Source organism: Leopardus geoffroyi, chromosome A2 (assembly GCF_018350155.1).
Source record: "Leopardus geoffroyi isolate Oge1 chromosome A2, O.geoffroyi_Oge1_pat1.0, whole genome shotgun sequence".
In the NCBI taxonomy this organism is placed as follows: Eukaryota; Metazoa; Chordata; class Mammalia; order Carnivora; family Felidae; genus Leopardus; species Leopardus geoffroyi.
Genome location: NC_059331.1, coordinates 108,602,736 through 108,626,738, shown reverse-complemented (window position 1 = coordinate 108,626,738; position 24,003 = coordinate 108,602,736). Strand labels below are relative to the sequence as shown.

The 24,003-nt window shown below is 35.3% G+C and overlaps 1 protein-coding gene across 5 annotated transcripts in view; it reads left to right on the top strand.

Moving 5' to 3' along the window:
• The window catches only part of AGMO (alkylglycerol monooxygenase), a 383,631-nt gene that overhangs the window by 169,820 nt on the left and 189,808 nt on the right, over positions 1-24,003 (top strand). For all 5 annotated transcript variants that reach the window (XM_045494981.1, XM_045494979.1, XM_045494977.1 and 2 more), the window contains 2 exons: positions 1,796-1,899; positions 16,437-16,532. In XM_045494981.1, the coding sequence (XP_045350937.1) occupies positions 1,796-1,899; positions 16,437-16,532 (200 nt within the window). The remainder of the gene's footprint in view (positions 1-1,795; positions 1,900-16,436; positions 16,533-24,003) is intronic.

Here is a 24,003-nt window from a genome sequence, read left to right as displayed (position 1 = left end):
CCAAGAATGATTAAAATGTCAACCAATCAGGGGTGCCTGGGTGGCTCAGTCACTTAAGCATCAGGGTCTTGACTTAGGCTCAGGTCAAAATTTTAGGATTCATGGATTTGAGGCCTGCATTGGGCTCTGCACTAACATCACGGAGTTTGTTTGGGATTCTCTCTCTCTCTCTCTCTCCCTCTCCCTCTGCCCCCACTCATGTGCTCTGTTGCTCTCTCTCTCAAAATAAATAAATACACTTAAAAAATGTCAACCAATCAGGACGTAAGTTACACATAAACTTACGGTTTATGAAAATACTTGCCCCTCCTGAAAGTATATAACTTTAATAGTAATGACTTCTGATGGAGAATTGTATTCAAAATTCTGTTCATAATCTTTCCATTTTCAGAGAGTTAAGTCCTTCTTAAATCTGAGTTGTCATTTATTTACCAAAAATTCTTTTGTAATTTTGTTTGGTAACTCTATATAGATTGTCCAGAGATTTTTCATTTCCTAAATGAGAAGCAGAGAAGTCCACCCAGATTGGTGAGGGAGGGATATATATATTATATATATATATATATATATATATATATATATATATATATATATATATATATATATATATATATATAAAATCTTCTAACAAATTATTTCGCCACATGCCAGGTATTTTAACTTCTAGTATAGGACTACTGTAAACATCCATACCCAATATTTCCATTTGTAGTCTGTTTGGTCCCCATGTGTGCAAGACTAAAGGATTTAATTTCTAATATATACTGGCATGGATACAGTGATCATATCACATGGTTAATTTTGTCTCCTGTACCTCCTATCTCCTATATTTGTAGCAAAGAACTTAATTATAGATAGTTTAGCTAAGAACATACTTTCTTTTAACTGAATAGACTATAATGTGGTATCTGTAATTATGATAGGAAATAAAAAATATGCTCAGAGTGAAAAATGTGTGATTGTTCTATTCTGTCTACTAAGGAGGTCACTAGAGTGACATATTGTTGTAGAAAAAAAACAAGGAACTATCCGTTTGGGATGTAAATGAATTGCAAGGCTGTATGTGAATAGTCTGCATAATACTTGATGAAAATATACAACTTACATTTAATTTTTTATTATAAGGATGAAACAGCAATTATGTGTGGAAATTTTGAAAATGATAGTGTAAGATACTGGATATTTGTAAGGTATTGGAAAAGCTATATGTTAACTAATATATTTCTATAAATAAAAATGAATTGTTAGATTTTAGGACCAAATATTACTCTGCTCTGCCTTTTATTCCAATAGACAGATTTTGAGACATTTAAAAAGCCATCAGGAAGAAATTTTATTTACTATTTCATTCCAAAATTTATACCAGTTTCTCCCATTACATTATTCTTCTTTAATTATAAGTATATTATCACATACTGAAAAATCATCACTATCCATTGACTGCATTGTTACAACACTGACGGTTAGCTTTTATGATTTGTCATATTATAATAATACATTAGCAAGTATAAATTTTGGAAGTCATTTCAGCTTGCTGGAGGCATTGCATTATTTCACATACACTATCCATACTTATTGGCTATGTTTCAGTTTTCTTATTTGTTTGTAATTTGTACCCTCACTGTTTCCAAGAGTCATTTGAAGCAGCTTATTTTAATTATAATTATATTGGCTAGGTTTTTCAGAGATGTTCCAGATTTTTCTTCCTCACTTAACAAGAGCAGCGTACATAACTGAAAATGTAAGTTGCTTTGTTCTTATTCTCATGGCTCATTTCAAATTATGTGTTTTGCAGAGGTTAATATTATGTGGGCTGGACACCAAACCCACCACAGTTCTGAAGACTACAACTTATCCACAGCACTGAGGCAATCTGTTTTCCAAATATATACTTCCTGGGTAAGTTGTATAAAATTGAATGCATATAATAATATAATACATTTTTAATTTTTTAATTAAAAAAAATTAGTGTTTATTTTTGAGACAGAGCGAGAGACAGAGTGCAAGTGTGGGAGGGGCAAACAGAGAGAGACAGACACAGAATCTTATGCAGGCTCCAGGCTCTGAGCTGTCAGCACAAAGCCTGACATAGGGCTCGAACTCACGAACTATGAGATCATGACCTGAGCTGAAGTCAGATGCTCAACCGACTGAGCCACTCAGCCACCCCATAATACATTTTTTTAAAGTCTCAATTGTTTCCATTTCTTCCAAGTAATCTAAAATAAAGTGTTTTATTAATGCTTTTGTCTCCTTTCATAAGGCAAGAAACAAATGAAGCAAGTGGTATTTTGCAATGGTAGTCTTTTATTTGATAAAACAAAACAAAGCAAAACAATAACAACAACAACAAAAACACAATTTCACCTTGAGGTATACAGCAAGGTGGGAGATTGGCTGTCTACTTTTTTTTATTTACTATAACTAAAGACAGTGATATATAGGCAATGTATCTTAATTCACATATATGCAAAGATTTCACGAGAAAGTTTTTTTTAAGTTTATTTATTTAGTTTGAGAGAGAGAGAGTGAGAGTGAGCAGGAGAGGGGCAGAGAGAGAGGAAAAGAGAGAATCCCAATCAGGCTTCACACTGTCAGCATGGAGCCTGACCCAGGGCTCAATCCCATGAACCATGAATCATGATCTGAGCTGAAATCAAGAGTCAGCTGCCTAACTAACTGAGCCACTGAGGCGCCCCAAGATTTCATTAGAAACTTTTAAAAGCAGTTTTAAAAAATTCAGTTCCCATTTCTCCATGCCCAAGTGAAATCTATGTAAATTCTTTGCTTTTTATATACATATTAGAGCAGTTAATATGATGCTCAATAAAAATTTTGGCTCTAAAATATTTTTACACAAGGAAATGAGCAGACTAATGAAAACCAGAAATAGCCTCTATTTTGAAGTTTCTTCTGATTCCTGGGCATACTTGACCCACTTGGTAATAGCCCTCATTTGTGATTGTCACTCTATGTCTCCATAGCTATCCAAATGACTGCTGCTAAGAGGCATACTGACATAAATAAAAGGTCAGAGTTAGCAACACACCTGTCTGGCTCAGTCGGTAGAGCGTCTGACTCTTGATTTCAAGGTCTTGAGTTCGAGCACTCATTGGGTATAGATACCACTTTAAAAAAAGGAGAGGAGCGCCTGAGTGGCCCAGTCCATTAAGTGTCGGACTTCAGCTCAGGTCATGATCTCAGGGTTCTTGGGTTGGAGCCCCACATCGGGCTCTGTGCTGACAGCTAGTAACCTAGAGCCTGGTTCAGATTCTGTGCCTCCCTCTCTCTGCTCCTTGCCCGCTCACGCTCTGACACTGTCTCTCTCAAAAATAAATAAACATTAAAAAATTGTTAAAAAAGGAGAAAGTGTTATCACTGTGTAAGTGCATTCATCAATAAGCTATTTATTAACTATAACTTATAATGTTACAGCACTTGTATGGTTCTTTGTAGTTTGCAAGGCACTTTTACATACCATTTGTTGAATACTTTCTGTGTTCCAGACAATCTTCTAAGATTTCTTTATGCATTAACTTTTTGATCTTCATGGCAACTTTATGAGGCAGGTACTAACATAATGCTCATTTTAAAATGATGAAACTGAGTCCATAGTTCAGTTATAAAACTAGTAAAAGGGAGAGTTGAATTTGAGCTCATTCAACTGAGTTCATTTCAACTGGCTGCAGGGTCCCTGATCTTATCCTCCACACCAAATACTCTTTTATTTGCCTCTATATTGTTTTTCACTTATATTACTATGCTAGATCAAGTGTTACTATTATCAGGGAACCAAAGATCAGTGAGGTTAATTACACAGCTAGTACGTGACAAAGTCCCATATTTGAAACCAGATGCCTCATAAAAATATATATACTGACCTGTGTTTTAATCCAAACAGCAGCATAGGCAAAACAAATCTTTAAGTCACTGATGGTACAAATACATTTGCTGAAAGAGATATTAAAAGAAATCCAGGTCCCACCCCCTACATCACACATCTGTGTTACTGTGTGTATTAATTTCCTATGGCTGTCATGATAAAGTCTCACAAGCTTAGTAGCTTAGAACATCAGAAACCTGTTGTGTCATAGTTTTAGAAGCCAGAAGTCTGAAATCAAGGTGTTGGCAGGGCCATGGTCCCTTCCCTGAAGACTCTAAGGAAGGATATGTTCTACTACTGTCTCTGAATTTTTTAGGTTCTGATAGTTCCTTGACATTTGGGAGCATGAGGCTAGTCTTCATATGGGGGTCTCCCTGTCTATATCGAGATTTCTCCTTTTCTTTTTATATAAGGACACAAGTCATATTGGATTAAGCCCCACCTACTCCATTATGAGCACATCTTAACTAATTATATCTGTAAGGGCTGTATTTACAAATAAGATCACATTCCGAGGTAGGGGATAGGATTTCAACCCATGAATTTTGTGGGGGACACAATTCAATCTATAACATGCTTTACCCAACATAGGTGGAAAAGAAAGAGCATATATCTTTTCCATATCCTTACAGTTTGTGCTGGAACTCTGAATGATTCATTGTGAAAGAAATTATGACCTACGTCACAGTTGGATAGCTCAAGACTGGTCTAGGGCTCCAGTGAATTAAAGGAACAGGCCTCTGATGGAGGCGAGGGATACTGACTATCCTCCCTTCTTAAGAAATAGCTTCATAATGCAAACGTTTATTATCCTGTACATAGGCTAAACATAGCCTATACATAAACATATTAGCCTATACATAGGCTAAACATGTGCCTGATTAAAACAATGATGTCAAAAATCTTTATTCTCTCTTGAGTTATATATTTCCCTTTGCATAAAGATAAGTCAAGCCTCCAGTGTTTACATTTGGGGAGATAAAGCCTCCAAGAAAAGATGTAGCTGAATTTGAAGTTGGTCCAGAAAATTAATGCAGTGTGTAAATTGATTATCTGAGGAATTATCAAAGGAGACTTTTTATCAGAGCACCATAGATTTCAGAACTAGAAGAGATCTGGGAGACAATATATTTAAATCATCTGTTTTAAAAGCTACAAAATGAATCTCAGAGGAGCCCACTACCTCATACAGTATTGAACATTGCTGGTTGGAATCTGAATCCGACATTTGGCTCCAAGTTTATGGTAATCTTTACCCTAGTTTCATTTGTGACATTCCCCTTATTAAGTCAATGCATTCAAAGCTACAGATTAGTGAAAGCCTAAGTAAAATACAGTTCACACCTATTTATTGCCAGTATAAATCCCTTTTACAACCTCATATCATCTTGCCAAGGACACAAAATATGCTGAGGGGGGAAATGAGCATTGGGAATGCATCAGAAGCTGCTAACTTGGGGGAGGGGAGCAAGCTGGAGGATTTGCCACGTGGGAAATGAAAGGCAGAGATTGTGAATCAGATTGGAGTTTTGTCTAGCGTTTGTAGGTCTGTTAGAAGATAGCATAGATGGTTTAAGGGTCTGTGATGGTCAACGATGTGTAGGAGGTCTTTCTAAACATTAAAATCAAAGAATACCACTACTTGGTTTTTTGTTTTTTGTTTTTTTTTTTCATTTTCTTTGAGTCTTTTGTAACATTCTTCTCATTAGTGCTGCTGCATACAGCAGGTAACTTGGTAGTTACTAAGGTAACAACATATTTTAGAACACGTAATAAATGTCTTTGAAGAGAAAATTAATTTGTGAAATGTAAAGCATAGTTATTCTTAGAGTGCTTTTCGTTTACATTACTACAAAAGTTAGGGTGGCACTCCTGTCATTTAAAATAGTTGAAGATGAGAATTCAACTTTCAAGAAATTCTAGTTGTACTTTTTGCACTTTTTTAAAAGCCATTTTTAACCTCAGATTTACCATTGCTCATCCAAAAAGAACTGCGATGGATGGAGACCATTTTAAGGGAACCTTATTTACTACACACCGAAATACGTGATTTTGCCTGCTACTTCCATCTCTTACTATGTATCCTAATTGATACAGTGGCTTAAACATGATAGTCTCTTCAAATAATAAAATGTGTCTAGATCCATGGATATTATTTTACATACAACAATGTCAAGAAAAGCGCTTCATTTTCTTCCATCTTTATTTGGATAAAATACCTGAATGCTACAGTTTATATTCAAAACATAGCAAAAAAGTGCTAGAAAAATTAAATGGGTTATGCCAAAGGGTTATAGGAACCAACTTGAAGGAACACCTCATGGCCAAAATCTGGAACAACTTGAACAGTAAAATATATAATGGAGTATAGAGTTAGAATCCAAAGTATAAAATAAATATCTTTGAAATCAGCCCATACTGATATAGATAAATGATGGAATAACTAGATAAATGGGGACAAATATATGGGAGACACGTTCCTTTAAAGAATTCCAAAAGAATCACAGATGATATACATAGATATATCTACCCACCCAACCCCTGCCTCTAGGAAATGGTGCTTAATGTCTCCCTTACCCAGACCTTTTGAGTTCAGACTGTACTGAGGACTTCCTGTACAATGAATAGAGAATTAATAATGGACAACTGGAATGTAATGGGACAGATGGTAGCTACACTTGTGATAAGCATAGCATAATGTATAAACTTGTTGAATGACTCAGTTGTATACTTGAAACTAAGGTGACTTTGTGTGTCAGGTATATTCACACAAACAACAAACAAACAAAAAGTAAAAACACCAAAACAAAAACAAAAAATAAAAGAGAGAGAGAGAAACAGACAAAGGGTGAAGTACGGGTGGGAGGTAACTTTAAAATGGAGACACCTGGCAAACAAAATCTCAGATAAAGTTAATTTTGTCGGTGATATCTTGTTGATAGCATGTACCCTTTGATAAGATGTGGTAATAACGGCCTATTGAATGGCCCTTCATCCCTTTGGTGTTTGTCACCAAAACCCATAGCCGAAGAGTAATCATGAGAAAAGACCGTTGTTGAACCCAAACTGAAGGACATTCTACAACATACCTAACCAGTACCCCTCAAAAGTGTAAAATGAGACACTGGGGACATTTGAGAAACTGTCACAGGTCAGAAGAGACTAGAAGATATTAAGACTTTGTAATATTGCCTCCTGGACGAGATATTAAGTCAGGAAAAAAAAAAAAAGTAGAAAAAGCCTAGTAAAATCTAAGCAAGATGTACAGTACTTAGTGGAGTTTAATTAATATTGTACCAATTTGTTTCTTAGTTGTGGCCACGCAGCTCAGTAATGTGTTAATGAGGGAGGCTTGGTGGAGAGTATGTAACAACTCTCTGTGCTATTTTTGCAACTCTTTTACAATATAAAACTATTATGGAATAGTTTATTAAAAATATAATTATATGTACGTACCTATGTTCTCATAGAGCCACTGTGGATCATATAACAACTCTTAAAAACCAAAAACCAACCAAACAAACAAAACCCCTTAGAACTAGCAGCAATAGCCATTGATTCCTGGGACCCCTAGAGCATCATAAAGAGCAATGATTCAGCCAATACTATCTTAAATTGGTTCTAAGGTAATTCCTTATTTTTTCATTCTTAATCCCTCAACACATCACCCATTCTTAGCTTTCCAGAATGCCAGCTCTGAACAAGCTAAATTGCTCTCTAGGTTTGACAAAGGAATTTCACAGACTCCTACCACATGCAGATGGAGTCAAAACCTGGTCCCACTTCTGTCTCCAATCTCATCTTCCACAATCGCTTACTGTCACCTCATCTTCAATGAACAATTAATTTTCAGTTCTCTAAATATACCATGTCGTAGTGTCTTGATATGTCATTGCACACGCAGTTATGTCTGTCTGGAAAATTTTTGCCCCTTTACCCCTGATTCCTTCATCCCTCAGGACTCAGTTCACTCCTTTCTTAGATCCTTTCTAACTTTGCCTAGGTTGCCGTTTTTTGTTTTGTTTTGTTTTGTTTTGTCCATAAAACCCTTGCATATCTCTATTATAGCACTTATTATTTGCATTACTGCCTTTCATGCCAGTCTGTAAACTTTAAAAGGTATTTTTTACTGCTATATACCTAGTATCTCTAAAGTGCCTGTTGCAGTCAGTGCATAATAAATGTATACTATGTGAATGAACAAAATTAAAAAAAAGTTTTATGGATGTCAAAATACATGTGTCATGGGGCGCCTGGGTGGCGCAGTCGGTTAAGCGTCCGACTTCAGCCAGGTCACGATCTCACGGTCCGTGAGTTCGAGCCCCGCGTCAGGCTCTGGGCTGATGGCTCAGAGCCTGGAGCCCGTTTCTGATTCTGTGTCTCCCTCTCTCTCTGCCCCTCCCCTGTTCATGCTCTGTCTCTCTCTGTCCCAAAAATAAATAAAACGTTGAAAAAAAAATTAAAAAAAAAAATACATGTGTCAGAGGAACTATTTTGCTACATTAACTAGAGTAAGTCAAATGAGTGAAATAATTTAAGTATTTAAAAGATCACCAAAAATTATCGATAGAGAGACTAACTTATTTACTTTTTGAATAAAATATATTTTGACATATTTGTTTCATATATGAAGCTATAGCATGGGAAAGGCTAACATCTGCGTTTAATGAGTTTAATATTTCTCTTAAAAGCATAGTCAATAAAGGATAAATGCACTTAGTTTAAATGCCTAGGTTGAGTAATTTATTTTTAACTCTGTAGTATCTCTCAATCATTTAAATTGTTTTAATTTTTAGGTTAGTGTTATAATCAATATAATAAGAATTTATAAAATATAGCTTATTAGAAATCTAAAAAGAGGTAAATTTTATCCACCATCAGAGGAAATAAATATAGTTATAATATCCATTTATGAAAACTTTTCTTCCACAAGTTAGGGAATCTGTAAATATATGGTGATATTATTTTTGAGCACAATAATTTAAAAATACATATTGTTTACATCTAAGAAACACTAGGGGACAATTTACCAGAAATAAGGAATTCTGAGTCCCAGTCTTAGCTCAGTTATTAACTAGCTTTGCCAGTCTGAACCAACTGATTAATGTTTGCATTTCAGTGATCTTGTACATGAAGTAGGGTAATTAAGCGGTGCCTGGGTGGCTCAGTGGTTGAGCTTCCAACTTCAACTCAGGTCATGATCTCACAGTTCGTGAGTTTGAGCCCCACAGTGGGTTCATTGCTGACAGCTTAGAGCCTGGAGACTGCTTCAGAGTCTGTGTCTGTTTCTCTCTCTGCCCCTCCCCACCCTCATACTCTCTCTCTCTCTCTCAAAAATAAATAAACATTAAAAAATATTTAGATATGGGGTAATTAATATTTGCTCTGCTTCCTATATTGTTATTTTGAAGATTACCTTAAATGATGAGTGTGGAAATTCTCTGAACTATAGCAGTATGATTCACATATACAATATTGTTTTTATATTACATGTAAGACTACAGAGGAACTGTTAGTGAAATCTCAAATCTTTTATTGCATCGTACTTTCTGCCAAACTTCATAAACAAAGGCTATTTTTCAATATGTGAGAGCTGGAATTATATAAAGACAAATGTGAAGAAATAAAGACACAAGAAACTAACAACTTTGATGTAATGCAGTCAAATACACAGGGGATAAAATTCTCATAACTCATATGTCACAGATGGAAAGCATACCTTGAACCCCCCATGCAGTAAAGAAACAAAACATGTCTCAGGACTTTGCCTCAGAACACCAAGGCATTTCTCCCCATACTCAACCACCATTCAAAGACAGCATATAAGACAAAGTTCATGTTCACATATTCAATAAATTAAGCCCTTTGCTCTCTATGTCTTGACCAGTTTCAGAGTCTTGATTCTAGCATGCATCAGGAAAAGGGAATTATTCTGTAGTTTACCAATGTCATTTTAAAATTTGGTAAAGATGAAATTATTATCTGATACTTGATGTTTCATTTTACATAAATTTGATAGTCATTTTAGGGTTTAGCATGGATAAATAAGAAGACTCATAGTGAAGAGCTCTACAAAAGGCAGCATTATCTCATTGTTACTTTAAAAAATATAAAATCGGCCAAACTATTCAACTTCCTCTACATGGTATAATTGTTCTTATTTTGAGATGTGCATCCACTCTTTTTTTTTGTTTCTTTTGTTTTGTTTTTGTTTTCCATATACACTCTTGATTGGCAGAGCTGGTCGTGGTGGCAAAGTTTGAGCATATGAAGAGACATAAGTAAGACATGAGCTCTGTCCTTAAGATGCTTGCTTTCCTTGGTGGGATTTCAGTAAGGCAATAGCCATTATAAATACAAATTGTTAAGGTTTTAAAGAGAAGTGTCTGCTTTAAGAACCATGGTGGGTCAAGGGGAGCATCACTGAAGAAATGCCTGAGCTCAGTCTGGAAGAAGAATAAAATTTTTCCAAGAATGAGGTTGTAAATGGAATATAATGTAGAAGGAGCACATCACTGAAAACACAAAATTATGAAAAAAGTATAATAAACCTAGGGAATTGCAAGTAAAATGCATGGTATATGTATTAGTTTCCCAGAGCTGACTTAACAAAGTAGCAAAGATTGGGTGGCTTAGAAATCTATTGGGTCATACTTGTGAAGGCTCGAAACCTGAGGTCAAGGTACTGTAGGGTTGATTACTTCTGAAGGCTGTGAGGAAGAATCTGTACCATGCTTGTCTTCTCACTTTAGGGTGGTTTGCTGGTGATTTTTGGTGTTCCCTGGCAGGGAGATGAATCACATTGATCTCTGCCTTCATATTCACCTTGCGTTCTTCCTGTGTGCATGCCTGTCTCTGTGTCCATATTTCCTTCTGAGAAGGAAACCTGCCATAGTAGATTAGAACCCACCCTAGTTACCTCATTTTACCTTGATTACCTCCGTAAAGAAACTATTTCCAAATAAGGTCACATTCTGATATACTGGGGGATAAAGTCTCACATATCTTTTGGGGGAACATGATTCAACCCATAAAGTTTGAGTATGGCTGAAATATAGGATGTATAAGAAGGTGGAATGGGGAAAGGGCAAAAGGGGTAAAGCATAGTGATGGAAACAGAAAGATGGGCCTAGATTATTTAAAATAGGACTTCCTATGTAGAAACACAAGTGCTTATTCCATACATACAATTTAAGTGGATGTGTTTTAGGAGAGAGATCAGTGTTCTCTATCTGCAATCAGAAGATTTGGTTCTATATCATGACTAATTCCAGATTTTAGGAATGTGGGACAAGTGTACTTGATTATTCAATCTTTAGTTCATCGACTATGAAGGAAAATTTTTTCTCTAAAGTAGCATTATAAAAATCAATGACAATTATAGAAGTACAGATACTAATAAAGTTAAACTACTTTATTTTTTTTATGTTAATTCATTTTTGAGAGACAGAGACAGAGTGCAAGCAGGGGAGGGCAGAGAGCAGAATCTGAAGCAGGCTCCCGGCTCTGAGTTGTCAGCAGAGCCTGACACGGGGCTCGAACCCACGAACCATGAGATCATTACCTGAGCCGAAGTCAGATGCTCAACTGACTGAGCCACGCAGGCGATCCAAACTACTTTATTAAAATAAGATAGACATGAATCCTGGAGTTCAATTTCTTTTTTTCCATTTCTTTCAAAGTAATCATACACTTAACTTTAACCGTTTGATTTAGCAGCTTACTTGTGGAGAGCTCTCCTCTCTTGACCCTTGCTTTTTCTTGCAGTTTTTCATGCCTCACGACTTTATTTCCAACTTCATCCAACCTGAAATGCGTAATTTCTTTGACTCTGGAAAACAGTCTGCTTCCTTCTGTTGCATCTGTCCTGAAATCCCCAAGCTGTGTTTGAATCCGGTTGCCCACGTACTTCATTCCCACACCCAGCTTGCTGAGCTCCTGTGGGCGCCCTGTAGCACCAGCTGGCAGCTCATTGCCCTCCACGTATGGCTTCCAGACAGAGCTGAGCTATCAGTTGAGTGCTGCTCACCAAGCGCCAAACATGAGCCTCCTCCTTACCTGGAAGAAGACCTTCCAGAACTCTTCAGTCTCCTCAAGGTCTCTTTTCCACTGATGCCCCTTGCTTTCAGCCAGTGACCATATTTAAACTTCACAGAGAATGTGAGTTTTTCTGTTTTTCCCTCACTCTACTTTCTTTTAGATATACTTGTTAAGATTTGTGAATTCACAAGTGCACACACTTTCTTGTCTCTAGGTTTATAGAAAATGTTCACCTGTTTTGAACAGGTCTTATTCTCAGATTGGTGACATTGCTCCTGTCTGAGTTCCTGTCCTGGACTTTGTCTGACCAACTACTTTTGGCATGTGTCCCTCTTCCTCTTAACTGGCTCCTTCTGAGTATACCAAAAATACATTCATATCTCTCACACTAAAAAAATAAATAAAATCTTCTCCCTCATCCATGTTCTACTGAAAGAATATCCCCACCTCTCTCCTTCTTTGTTTTCTGAAAAAGAGAAGTAAATAATCCCTACCTCTATTTCATCTACTCCTTTGAATCATTTTTAAACTTATTGAGGTCTGGATTTCAAGCCTACTTCTCCACTGTCCAATCCAGTGTCATTTTTCAATTCAGTTGATATTTGCAGAACATATTTGCTTACTCAGTAGCTTCCTTGGGATATATCTCAAAGACTCCAACACAGCATTCCCTAAGTTGAACTTTATAAACCTCTTTTTCCTCCTGTCTGCTGTCTTGGTGAGCAGTTATCACACACAAGCCACAAATCTGGAGGTCTTCTGATACTCCTTTGTCCCTCTCATCTATGTTTAAATAGTTACCAAAGCCTTAGATTTCTTGCATGCCCTTTAATCCCCATGGCTACTGCTGTGGTTAAATGTGGGTGAATTTCCATTGGGCCAGTGAACTAGATTTCAAAATTATTTTTATATTTCTCACAAGCTTAAAAAAATGTAACTGCTCTCTCACGATCTAGGATAAATCTAGTCTCCTTAGAATGGAATTAAATGCCTCGCCTCCTGGTTTTGACTAACGTCTAATTATCATTTGTTTTTACTTTCATTTGGCTGTGATGGTGAGAGAGATTGACCAGAGACTCTCTGAAGAAAGCCATAGATTGTTTCTTCAGAAAATTACATATGCCCCCATGCACACAAGCTCATGTTTTGTTGTAGTGATATTAGAGGGGTTCACAGACTCCCTTAGAGCTGTCAGTGAACCCCATTGTCCAATCCAGTCTCTGGACACACTCTCCCAACACTTTCAGCAAGGCAGAGATACTTACAGTTCCCCTTAGTGTCCTACTTCATGGTACCCTTCACACAATCCCAGGCTGCTCTGTTCACGTGATGAGCAGAATAAAACCCACTCATTTTCCATCCAGTAACCAAAGGTCAACTGTAGGACTATCCTCATTCTTTCCACACACACATAAGTGTGGGTTATTTTTCTCCTTTAAGAACCTGTTGTATATGACTTCCACTAAAATGTAATAAAATAACCCAGGGTAGACAATCAAATTTAAAGCTAAAGAGACTTGGAATCAGAATGACATGGTGAGCGCATGGCAGAAATGGATTTCTTGGGTAAATGGTGTAATGTTCCCTGACCCAGGTACTGAGAGTTTAACTTTGAGGAAGGAGAAATATCTTCTCCTAAATTAGTATCATTTCAGGCTTCACGATGGAACTGACACTTAAGTTGGTTTTAAAAACTACAGAGGATTTGGGAATGTGAAGATGTGAGGTACAGAAGATGAGGGAGGGATTTCAGACCTGGACATTTGCTAGGCTGCTTTCATTTTAGAAATTAGAACAAAATTAACTTTCATGTGGTTCATGAGACTTACTCCCTGTCCTGTATTTTTCTTTCTTTCTTTCTTTCTTTCTTTCTTTCTTTCTTTCTTTCTTTCTTTCTTTCTTTCTTTCTTTCGGTTGTTAATGTTTGTTTATTTTTGAGAGAGAGAGAGAGAGAGAGAGAGCGCGAGCGAGCAGGGGAGGGGCAGAGGAGGGGCAGAATCCAAAACAAGCTTCAGGCTCTGAGCTGTCAGCACAGAGCCTGCCTGAAGTGAGGCTTGAACCCATACACTGTGAGATCATGACCTGAGCCAAAGTCACGCATGCTCAACCAACTTAGCCACCCAGGTGCCCTAATGTATTTATATTTCTTATTAGAAGTTTCCTTTTTTGGAATTCATGCTGAACTCATTTTTCCAGTTTTCTGATAATTATATATACTGATTGGTAAGATTTGAGACCTTGGTTCATCAAATGTGTTTTTAGGAAATCTAATCCTGTGGGAAATTCCTTGAGAAAGTATTCAATGGGGCAACCTGGGTGGCTCAGTCGGTGGTTAAGCGTCCCACTCTTGATTTCAGCTTAGGTCGTGATCTCGTATTTCTTGACATGGAGCCTCCATTGTGCTCTGTGCTGACAGTGTGAAGCCTGCTTGGGATTCTCTGTCTCTCTCCACCTTTCTCTGCCCCTCCCCTGCTCACATTCTCTCTGTCTCTTTGTCTCTCTGTCTCTCTCCACCCTCTCTCCTCTTTCCTCTCTCTCTCTCCTTTTTCATCTCCCTCTCTCTCTCTTTCCTCTCTCTCTCAATAAATAAACAAGAGAAGTATTTAATGGGCTAACACACTTGTGGTTCACATTAGCATGGTAAAGGCTCTGAGAAGTTCTGTGGTAAACAAATTTAACTTGTTTAACTCAGCACTTCACAACTTATTTGATCCTAGAATCCCTTTTTCCACAGCAGCTGTTATCTCAAAGGACTATTTATTCACACTTTGCGGAATTATAATGACGATAAATATTCACCCGGTATGCACTCTCTTTCTGAATAAAACTATTTATTAAACATCCAACCTAAGTTGTTTTACATTTTTATTCACAACTCCAAGATTCCAAAATAGTCCTTAACCTAAAATACTTAAATCATAGGGGCGCTTGGATGGCTCAGTCGGTTAAGCATCTGACTTCAGCTCAGGTCATGATCTCACAGTCTGTGAGTTTGGCACCTGGGGCGGGGCTCTGTGCTGACAGCTGAGTCTGGAGCCTGCTTGGGATTCTGTGTCTCCCTCTCTCTGCCCCTCCCCCACTCACACCTCTATCTCTCTCTCTCTTTCTCTCAAAAGTAAATAAACATTGTTTTTTTAAAAAAAATACTTAAATCATATATTATATATGTGTTTCAAAATTTTTTTATTAACCTACTGTAAGAGATCTATTTGAATATATTTTAATAAGTCAAAAAAGACTATCATAAATCTTTTGAAACCAAAAGTATGGCTAAGTTTCAAATGGTTTTCTCCTTCACCATTTGAATGAGAAAATTAAAGTATAAAGAGGTTTAAGAACTTTGTGAACATCATGGAGAGATTCTGCAGTAGATCCAAGACTTAAAATGGATGTTTTAAAAAAGAGCCCAATATTCTTTTGTTGCTCACCAATCCAATCCATCTTTAATAATACATTTATAAATAATAAAAATGATCCTGGTTGTGATGACAGTTGAGATTTTTCATGACTTAAGGTTCAAAACAAAACTGGGAATGATTTTTGTAAATGTCCAATTTTAAATTCACAAACTAAACACAGTTGAAATGATATTGGCCTAATTGAGAACAAAAGCTTTAACAGAAATAAAATTGTAATAATCAGAAGAAATCTTTTTAAAATAGCTAGTTGTCTGGAAATATTAACTCGAGAAAATCCGGAATGTAAAGTGAAAATACGATTCTTTTTATTCTTATTTGTTTGTTTAGCATGTCATTTAATAAAATGTTTTTTTTTACAACATGAAATCACTCTTGGAGATCAAAGTCATTAGCAGAACACAGCAGACTGTGCCTATTAGTTGATTCTAACCAGTTCTGCGGTTTAAGCATAAGTTGTTTTTCTAAGGCAAAGGCATTTCCGTCTGTTAGGAAATATGGACCTTTAAAATTTATTTCCACTATGGCATCATATCATAGCTTCTTCCTTAGTCACTTAAAAAAATTTAGGACATATCGTGCTCTCAATCAACTACATAAAACCATATTTGAAAGAGAAAACTTCTTATATGAAGTTACCTTTTCAAAATAGAATTTCATTTCATTACTCAGCATGCTCGGCCATAATACAGTTTGGGAGCCATCAATGCATAAAGGCACAGGATACTTTTTTTTTTTTTTTTTTTCCAACTGAAGTGAGTATCTCTGTGTATAAGAAAAACCTCTTTACTCCCAGGAAACACATCCAACCTTTTCAAGATTAAGGAAATAACACACCATGTATGCTATTTTAATTAGTATTAAATACGGACTAAAAGTCTGGTGAACTTAGCTTCTACCTGTCTGTAACTTTATCACCTTGTGGAAAATTAATGTTGCAAAGTCAAATGTGGCAATAAAATATATAGAATAAGGCATATTTGCTAAAGAATAAGATGTATTCATGAAGTTTATACTCATAACATTCAATCATTAGTAAAAGTATATTTCATGTTGAGAAATAAGATGTGCAAATTTTTAAATTTTTAATTTTTCAGATATTCTACTCTCCCTTGGCCCTCTTCGTACCGCCTTCAGTATATGCTGTTCATCTTCAATTCAATCTTCTCTACCAATTTTGGATCCACACAGAGGTGACTTTTTTTTCTTTTTTGTTTTTAAAGTTCTATACCTAAATAGTTAGCCTGAAGCAATGTCCTGGAAATCCACTAGCAGCTGATTTATTGTGTAAGAAAAATCTTTGTCTGCCTTCTTTAAGGAGAAACATCTGTTCATTTTTATTCCTTTTATATTGAATATATATTGCAAAGTTTATAAGAAGCAATGAGGCCAGTTGGTCTCAATTAAATAAAACAATTTTTGAACTATTAAGTACCAAAACATTCTAATACTATATTCAATACAGTATCTTCCTGTATTACAGTTTATTAAACATTGTTTACCCAAAGATGTTGAAATTCATTTCAACTTAAATATATAAATTTATATATATATATATATTTTTTATATATTTATAAATATATACATATATGTAATTTATCTACTGAATGTAACTGTTGTTTAAAATATTTATTTTATAATATGATTTATTATATAATAATAAAAATATTTAACTATTTAAAATATATAATATTGATACATTTTTATTTACATATTTATACTTACACACATACATATCAGTTAGTAGGGACTCTGAAAAAAGTTTAACTCTTAAATTATGAAAACTCTTTTGATTGGAAATCCTGCTTTATTTTAGAGTTTAGGATTTATTTAGAGAATGTTCAGTACGTTTAGCTTTTTCTCCCCCCAGAAAAGTAGCATATATAATTTTTTGGATTGTCTGTGGTATCTCAAATTGTCAGATTTGAATTTTTGCAGATAGATCATTAAGCAACTGATTGTTTTATGAACTATTGTACTCTGCTGGTTGTCAAATACCAAAAGTCAGAGACCTAGAAAAATTTTTGCTTATGTACATGAGAACCTTTTCAAGCATTTGGTATTTGTTGGGAGTGTTTTGAAGTTCCATAGGAAACACATTGACAGGTGTTGCAGATGGTTGAACAATACAGCAAATAACAGCTGCATTAGATACCAAAGCTTGATACACAAAGTACATTATTTCATTAATCTGCAGTATTCATGCTACTGATTTACTTGAAGTAAAGAGACTGTTATTATGGTTTGGACATATGTGACATTATTTGAAGATCTGTGGTGAAATAGCATTGCATTTTATGGCAGTTGACATACATCAAATAGTCAAATACTACAACTGTCTGAAAGAGTTGTTGAGGCCAATTCTGACTGTAGAGGTCAAAGACCAAATTTGTTTAAATCAGTAAAGGAAAGCTTTCTGATGATTTACACGGAGGGGTTAAAGGAGAATTACATTTTTATAGCAGCTCTGCTCCAGGTCAAGCCACGTATTGGGTCAGGTATTAGTTTGTGAATACAGAACACTGGTGCCTAAGTAACTTCCGCCTCTTCCTGTGTTCCTTTGAGAGGTCTATGAGCTTGAGTTCCATCTCAGTATGTAAAGAGGCAGTGGTGGAAAGCCACTGGTGAAACATTTCTTTTACACTCAGAACCTCCAGGTGGCTTCATTTCTAAACTCAAAAGCAATGCATTACAACTTTTCACTTGTGTTATACTTCATAGTTTTGAAAGTAGTATACAATGCATAATTTCTACAGTTGAGCTGCACAGACAGCAAGAACACACTTTCTGCAATTAAGGTTTGGGTCTTGAAATTTTAAATTATATTATTAGGTGTGAAAACATTTATAAGATTTCTTACAGCTGTGCATTTAATTCCATTTATTATTATAGACAGCATACTACCATTAATTTTAAATACCAGAATCACACAGGAAGTAGAGCCAAGAGATTTGTAACAGTGGCTGTTTCTGGACAGAGGGGCAAGTGAAATGGAGAACTGGAGTGGGGAGAAGACTTAACTTAAAAAAATTAAATGCTTGCCCTAGTTTTTGGAAGTTCAATACACAGAAACAATAGTCCATTCACATAAGCAATACAGAAGCCATAGTACACGTGACACTGGTGGCCAAAATGCCCTGAACATTCCTGAATGGAGGTCTGATTCATTCAGTTGTTTCACTGCTACGGACATCCATAAAATCAGTTTTCACTCGGAGGGAGATTTGGTCTTAAAAAGGTACTGATTTTTTAAAAGTGAGGACAGGTTCATTCACTTCAAGCAATTAGGTTAGGATAAGAGAAAGTAAAAAACAACAACAACAAAAAACAAAAGACTGACAACATGCTTTTGAAATATTGTATATGAGAGAATAAAAAGATCATTAAACAAAATGAAGAGTTTATGATGAAATTTTCTGTTTAATTTTGGATTACTCTGATGGAGAGGTAATATTGTTTATCCCCTTCCTCTTTTCTGAGAGTTATAAAACCTTCTGCTACAAACTGTACTCTTGTTTATTTTTTGCCTACATTTTTGTTTATTGTTCCTTCATCCAAAGTGTCCGAAGTACATAGTCAGTTATATTCTTTTCCTCTGAGTTTACTCAAGGCAAGTAGAAAAACTTACTATTTAATGTATGTTTTAAAGTGAATAACTGTGGAATGTTATAATTTTTTGAGGTTTTAGATGATATTTGAATATTAGATGATCTACACAGTATAATAGCAGTAGTAACACTATCCATTACCTTATCATTATTTATTATGTTTACTTATTATCATTGTTCATGTACACATCAGTTGGTCCTTGGGCAAAGAAATATAAAAGAGAAATAATTCTTTGGCATTAAATATTTGAACCCATACGACTCAAGGATTTTTATCGTGCTTAACTGAAGCCCTTAAATGGAATATGATGCAGTTACAAATAAAATGAGCAATCTTTTTATGGACTAATATGGACAGATGTCCAAAAAACAGAGGTACATACCAAAAGATATTATTTTTATTAAAAAAGGGAAAACAACTATGTGTTTTATATGTTCACATATGCATAAAATGTCTGTTGAAGTATACATGAGTAATCAACTCTTTTCCTAGAGGAGAGATATTTGGGATGGCTAGGAGATAAGGATTAGAATGAAATATAAGCATTAATTTTACTCATTCTAATGTGGGCAGAGAACTTTCTTTTTGTGATACTATTTCCCTAATAACAACGATGTTGTGTGGCATTCCATGTATTTGATGGACTTTGATGAATTTGCTTTAATGAAATGCCTGTTCAAGCCTTTATTTTTATTATTACTTTTAAGTTTATTTATTTGAGAGAGGAAGAGCTGGGGTGGGGCAGAGAGAGGGAGAGAGAGAATCCTAAGCAGGCTCCACACTGCCAGCATGGAACCCTATGAGGGGCTCAAACTCATGAACCATGTGATCATGACCTTAGCTGACATCCAGAGTCAGATGCTTAACTGACTCAGCCACCCAGCCACCTCTCAGGCCTTTATTTTTTCTTGAGTTGTTTGCCTAAGTGACTTGGAATTCTTTACAGATTCTGGGTATAAAGCAATGTCAGATATATGTATTTCAATTGTATTTCCTCAGTTTGTAGCATGCTTTTTCATTTTCTTTACGAATTCTTTTGAAAAATATTGAAGCTTTAATTTGAAAAGATTAATTTATCTTTTTTTTAATGGTGAGTTCAGGTGTTTTTTTGTCTACTTTTTGTATTTTCTCTAAGAGGTCTTTGATTATCATAAACTTTCAAAGAAATTATCCTAAGGTTTCTTTTGGAATCTTTTGAGTTTTAATTTTATTTTTGGACCTTTCATATACTTGAATAAACTTTAAAATGTGGTATTTTGGGGGGTGCCTGGGTGACTCAGTCAGTTAAGTGTCTGACTTTAGCTTAGGTCATGATCTCCTGGTCTGTGAGTTAAAGCCCTTTGTCAGGCTTTGTGCTGACAGCTTAGGATTCTGTGTGTCCCTCTCTCTCTGCCCTTCCCCTACTCATGCTCTCTCTCTCTCTCTCTCTCTCTCTCTCTCTCTCTCTCTCTCTCAAAAATAAATAAACATTAAATTTTTTTTTCTAAAAGAATATGGTATTTGGTAGGGGTATGTTATTTTATGAATACCCACTTAATATACCACCCTTTAGATACTTTCATTTAGCCATTGGACTACCTAAGTCCTTTGTAGAAAAGAAAATTGACCATATATAGTTAGCTCTAATTTTAGACTTCTATTCTCTTCTATGGATTTGTTTCCTCTTATACCAATCCTTCACATTATTGGGTATTATAGCTTTATAGGAAGTATTGTTTGCACAATTGTAAAACAATTTGTTGAAAAATTCTCCAGGATTTTTTAATGGACAATTATGTAGTTTTTGAGTAGATAGTTTTATGTCTTTATTTCCTTTATTTACGTCATATAGAGTCTGTCTCTCTCTTTTTTTTTTTTTGCCTCTTTTAGAGTTCACAGGCAGTATATTTTATGTCAAATTTTGAAAAAAATAAATGCTATTATTTCCTTAAACATTATATTTATACCTTTATCTCTCTCCTTTCTTGGGACTCAAAATACCTACATGTTTATTACATTACTTGATATTGATTCATATCAGCACTGCTTTGTAATTTTTAAAATTTCACTTTCTTATTAAGATTGGTTCATTTCTATTAATTTGTCTTCAGGTTTAATTACCTTTTTACCTGCTCCCTCTAATGTACTTTTAAGCCCATTCAGTGGATTTCTCACATCAGGTATTATGCTTTAGGTTTTAGAATTTCCATTTATATTTATAAATAGTTTTTCTTTCTCTGCTGAAATTATGTTATTCATTATGACTGTATTTTCCTTTAAGTATTAATTACAATTATTATTTTAAAATTCTTATCTGCTAATTCCAACATCCAAGTCACGTGCAAGTCTACTTCAATTGACTGTAATTTTTCTTGTTATGGATCACATCTGCCTTCTTTGTATGTCTAGTATATTATTATTGTTGTTACATGCCAATCTCCATGGCACATTTGTTGTAGCGATGTTAGATTCTGATATATTCTTCTGACCTTTTCTTATTTTTATTGCAGGAGGCAGGGAAATAAAATTAACTAATTATCCTGTGTTTTTGGAGGTTTTGATTTCCACTTGATAGGACATGGGTCTTTTAGTATGGTCTTTAGTTATGAGGCATATTCTTTATCCTTGGTGGCCTTTAATCTTAGGGAAAGAACTGTCTTGTGTGTGTGTGTGTGTGTGTGTGTGTGTGTGTGTGTGTGTAATTAATGAAATGCCCAAGGTGTTTTCTTTTTTTTTTTTTTAATTTTTTTTAACGTTTATTTATTTTTGACACAGAGAGAGACAGAGCATGAACAGGGGAGGGGCAGAGAGAGAGGGAGACACAGAATCTGAAACAGGCTCCAGGCTCTGAGCAGTCAGCACAGAGCCCGACGCGGGGCCTGAACTCACAGACCACGAGATCATGACCTGAGCTGAAGTCGGACGCTTAACCGACTGAGCCACCCAGGCGCCCCCCAAGGTGTTTTCAAAGCCACATTAACTTAGCAGGATTTGCTTTCTACATTTTCTCTTACCAGCATGAGGCAGCAGTCTAAATCATTGTCAGCAATTTTATAGTTTTTTACCTTCCTGGCTTTTCAGCAAGTTCCTTAGAGCCTCTTCCTATACATGAATATTTGCATGAATATTATAAGAACCAGCCAAGAGTCTTAATTCAAGAGTCAGGAGACTTGTGTGCCAGTATTGTGGCTTCTCCCTCTCTGGGTCCTTTCTTTATTGGAGAGAAACCTTTTGGTTTTCAGTCACTCTTGTGGTCTCAAATTTTGATTTCTGATCCTAGCTGGGTGAGGCTGGTACTTTCTCTTTCAGCATCTCCCATTCCCACCCCCTTCTCCTTGCAGTCAGAACATGCCTTAGGGCAGTTATGTATTAGAATCCTACTAAGCCAACTATATTCACTAAGCACAAATGCTGCCATCAGAGATTTGGTTGGTAAGGTATGAGGAAAACAAGTTCTTCTCATTGGCAACACTATACTCATATAACTGTCCCAATCAGACTTTTTTTTTCCTCACACATATATATATATATGAATGACACACTTATGAGAATAAGCATCAATAGAAATTAGAATATAGGAGAACTCCAAGAATGCAATGTGAAAAATTAGAAAGCTTAAGAGATATGTAGTGGAATTATGAAGCAACATAACTGAAGAGACAATAGGAATCAGAAGTTTGCAGAAGCCTGGAGATACAGAGAAGAATAGGAAAATGGAACTTTATAGCAGCAAAAAAACCGGTAGCAGCATGTGGAGAGAGATTTAGAAGGTCTGACTTCTTTATACAACTAATAGAGTGGTTTATTTATTGCCCTTTTGTATCCCACATTATGATTTTTCATGGAAGTCTAGCAGTATTTATCTGTTCTTCAAAATCTTACGGAGTCTACCCAGAGCCAGTGTTGTGTAAAATGTAGTTTTATTTTAAGTTGGTATATCTGTTTTATCCTATCATTTTAGTAAATCACTGAGGAAGAATAAAATGTATACTATTTATAACATGAATTTTAAGTCCTGGTTATAGAGAAACATGCTTAGTTTATCTCAAGTTTCTGTAGTTGTTATTTTGCCCGCTGAGTAGGCAGGAAACGTGTTGGAATTATTTAACTAGACAACAAAGCTTTTTCATTAACAAATTACTATTTATTTTGCATAAAGATGACACTTGGGAAGATATTATCGAATATTTTACACACTATAATTATTAAAACTTAAACGTGAAAATTATAACACAAAGTTATTCATCCTAAGTGCTTTTCTTAAAACATAATAAATGTAGGAGTACCTGGCTGGCTCAGTCCATAGAACATGCGATTCTTGATCTCAGGTTCGTGAGTTCAAGCCCCATGTTGAGCATAGAGCTTCCCTAAAATAATATAAAAAAATTAAAAGTAAGTATTTGCATAATGTAAACTGTGCTTTCCTTTTGAGGCCTCAGGGGTTAGAGTCCCTTAGTTCAAGTCCTAACTTCATTTATTACTATTACTATGACCTTGGACAGTTTACTTTACCTTCCTGTGCCTCAGTTCCCTCATATGTAAAATAAAGATAACAATGCACAGTATTGTGAGTGTTAAAAAAAAAGATAATTCATGTTCTAATAAATCAATTAGATGTTTGTAGTACTATTATCGTTGTTATCTTTTGTGCATTCTAGGTACCTATTTTATTGTATGTCACTCACTAATCATTCCTAGCCATCATCATGATTATTCATGCACATTTTATAACATAATTTTGATGCATCCCATATTTTGGTTAGTATGAATTATTAATATAAACTAATGCAGTTGGATTTTAGATTTAAGGAAATAATGCCAAAATATTAGTGTAGAAAAATATGTATCTTTATGAGTTTGAGTTTCTGATGATGAAATGTATTATTCAGGCTTTTTGTTACCTTCTGTTTTTTTTCTAATTCAGAAACTAATCAACGTGCAAAATCATGAAATTAGCCAAATTTAATGTATCTTTTTAAATATTTCAATTATTATATCCCACAGACATTCATTGAGTACCATTTGTATTCCTCATCTCCCATGTAATAACAAGGACAAAAAAGAATTAAAGACTGG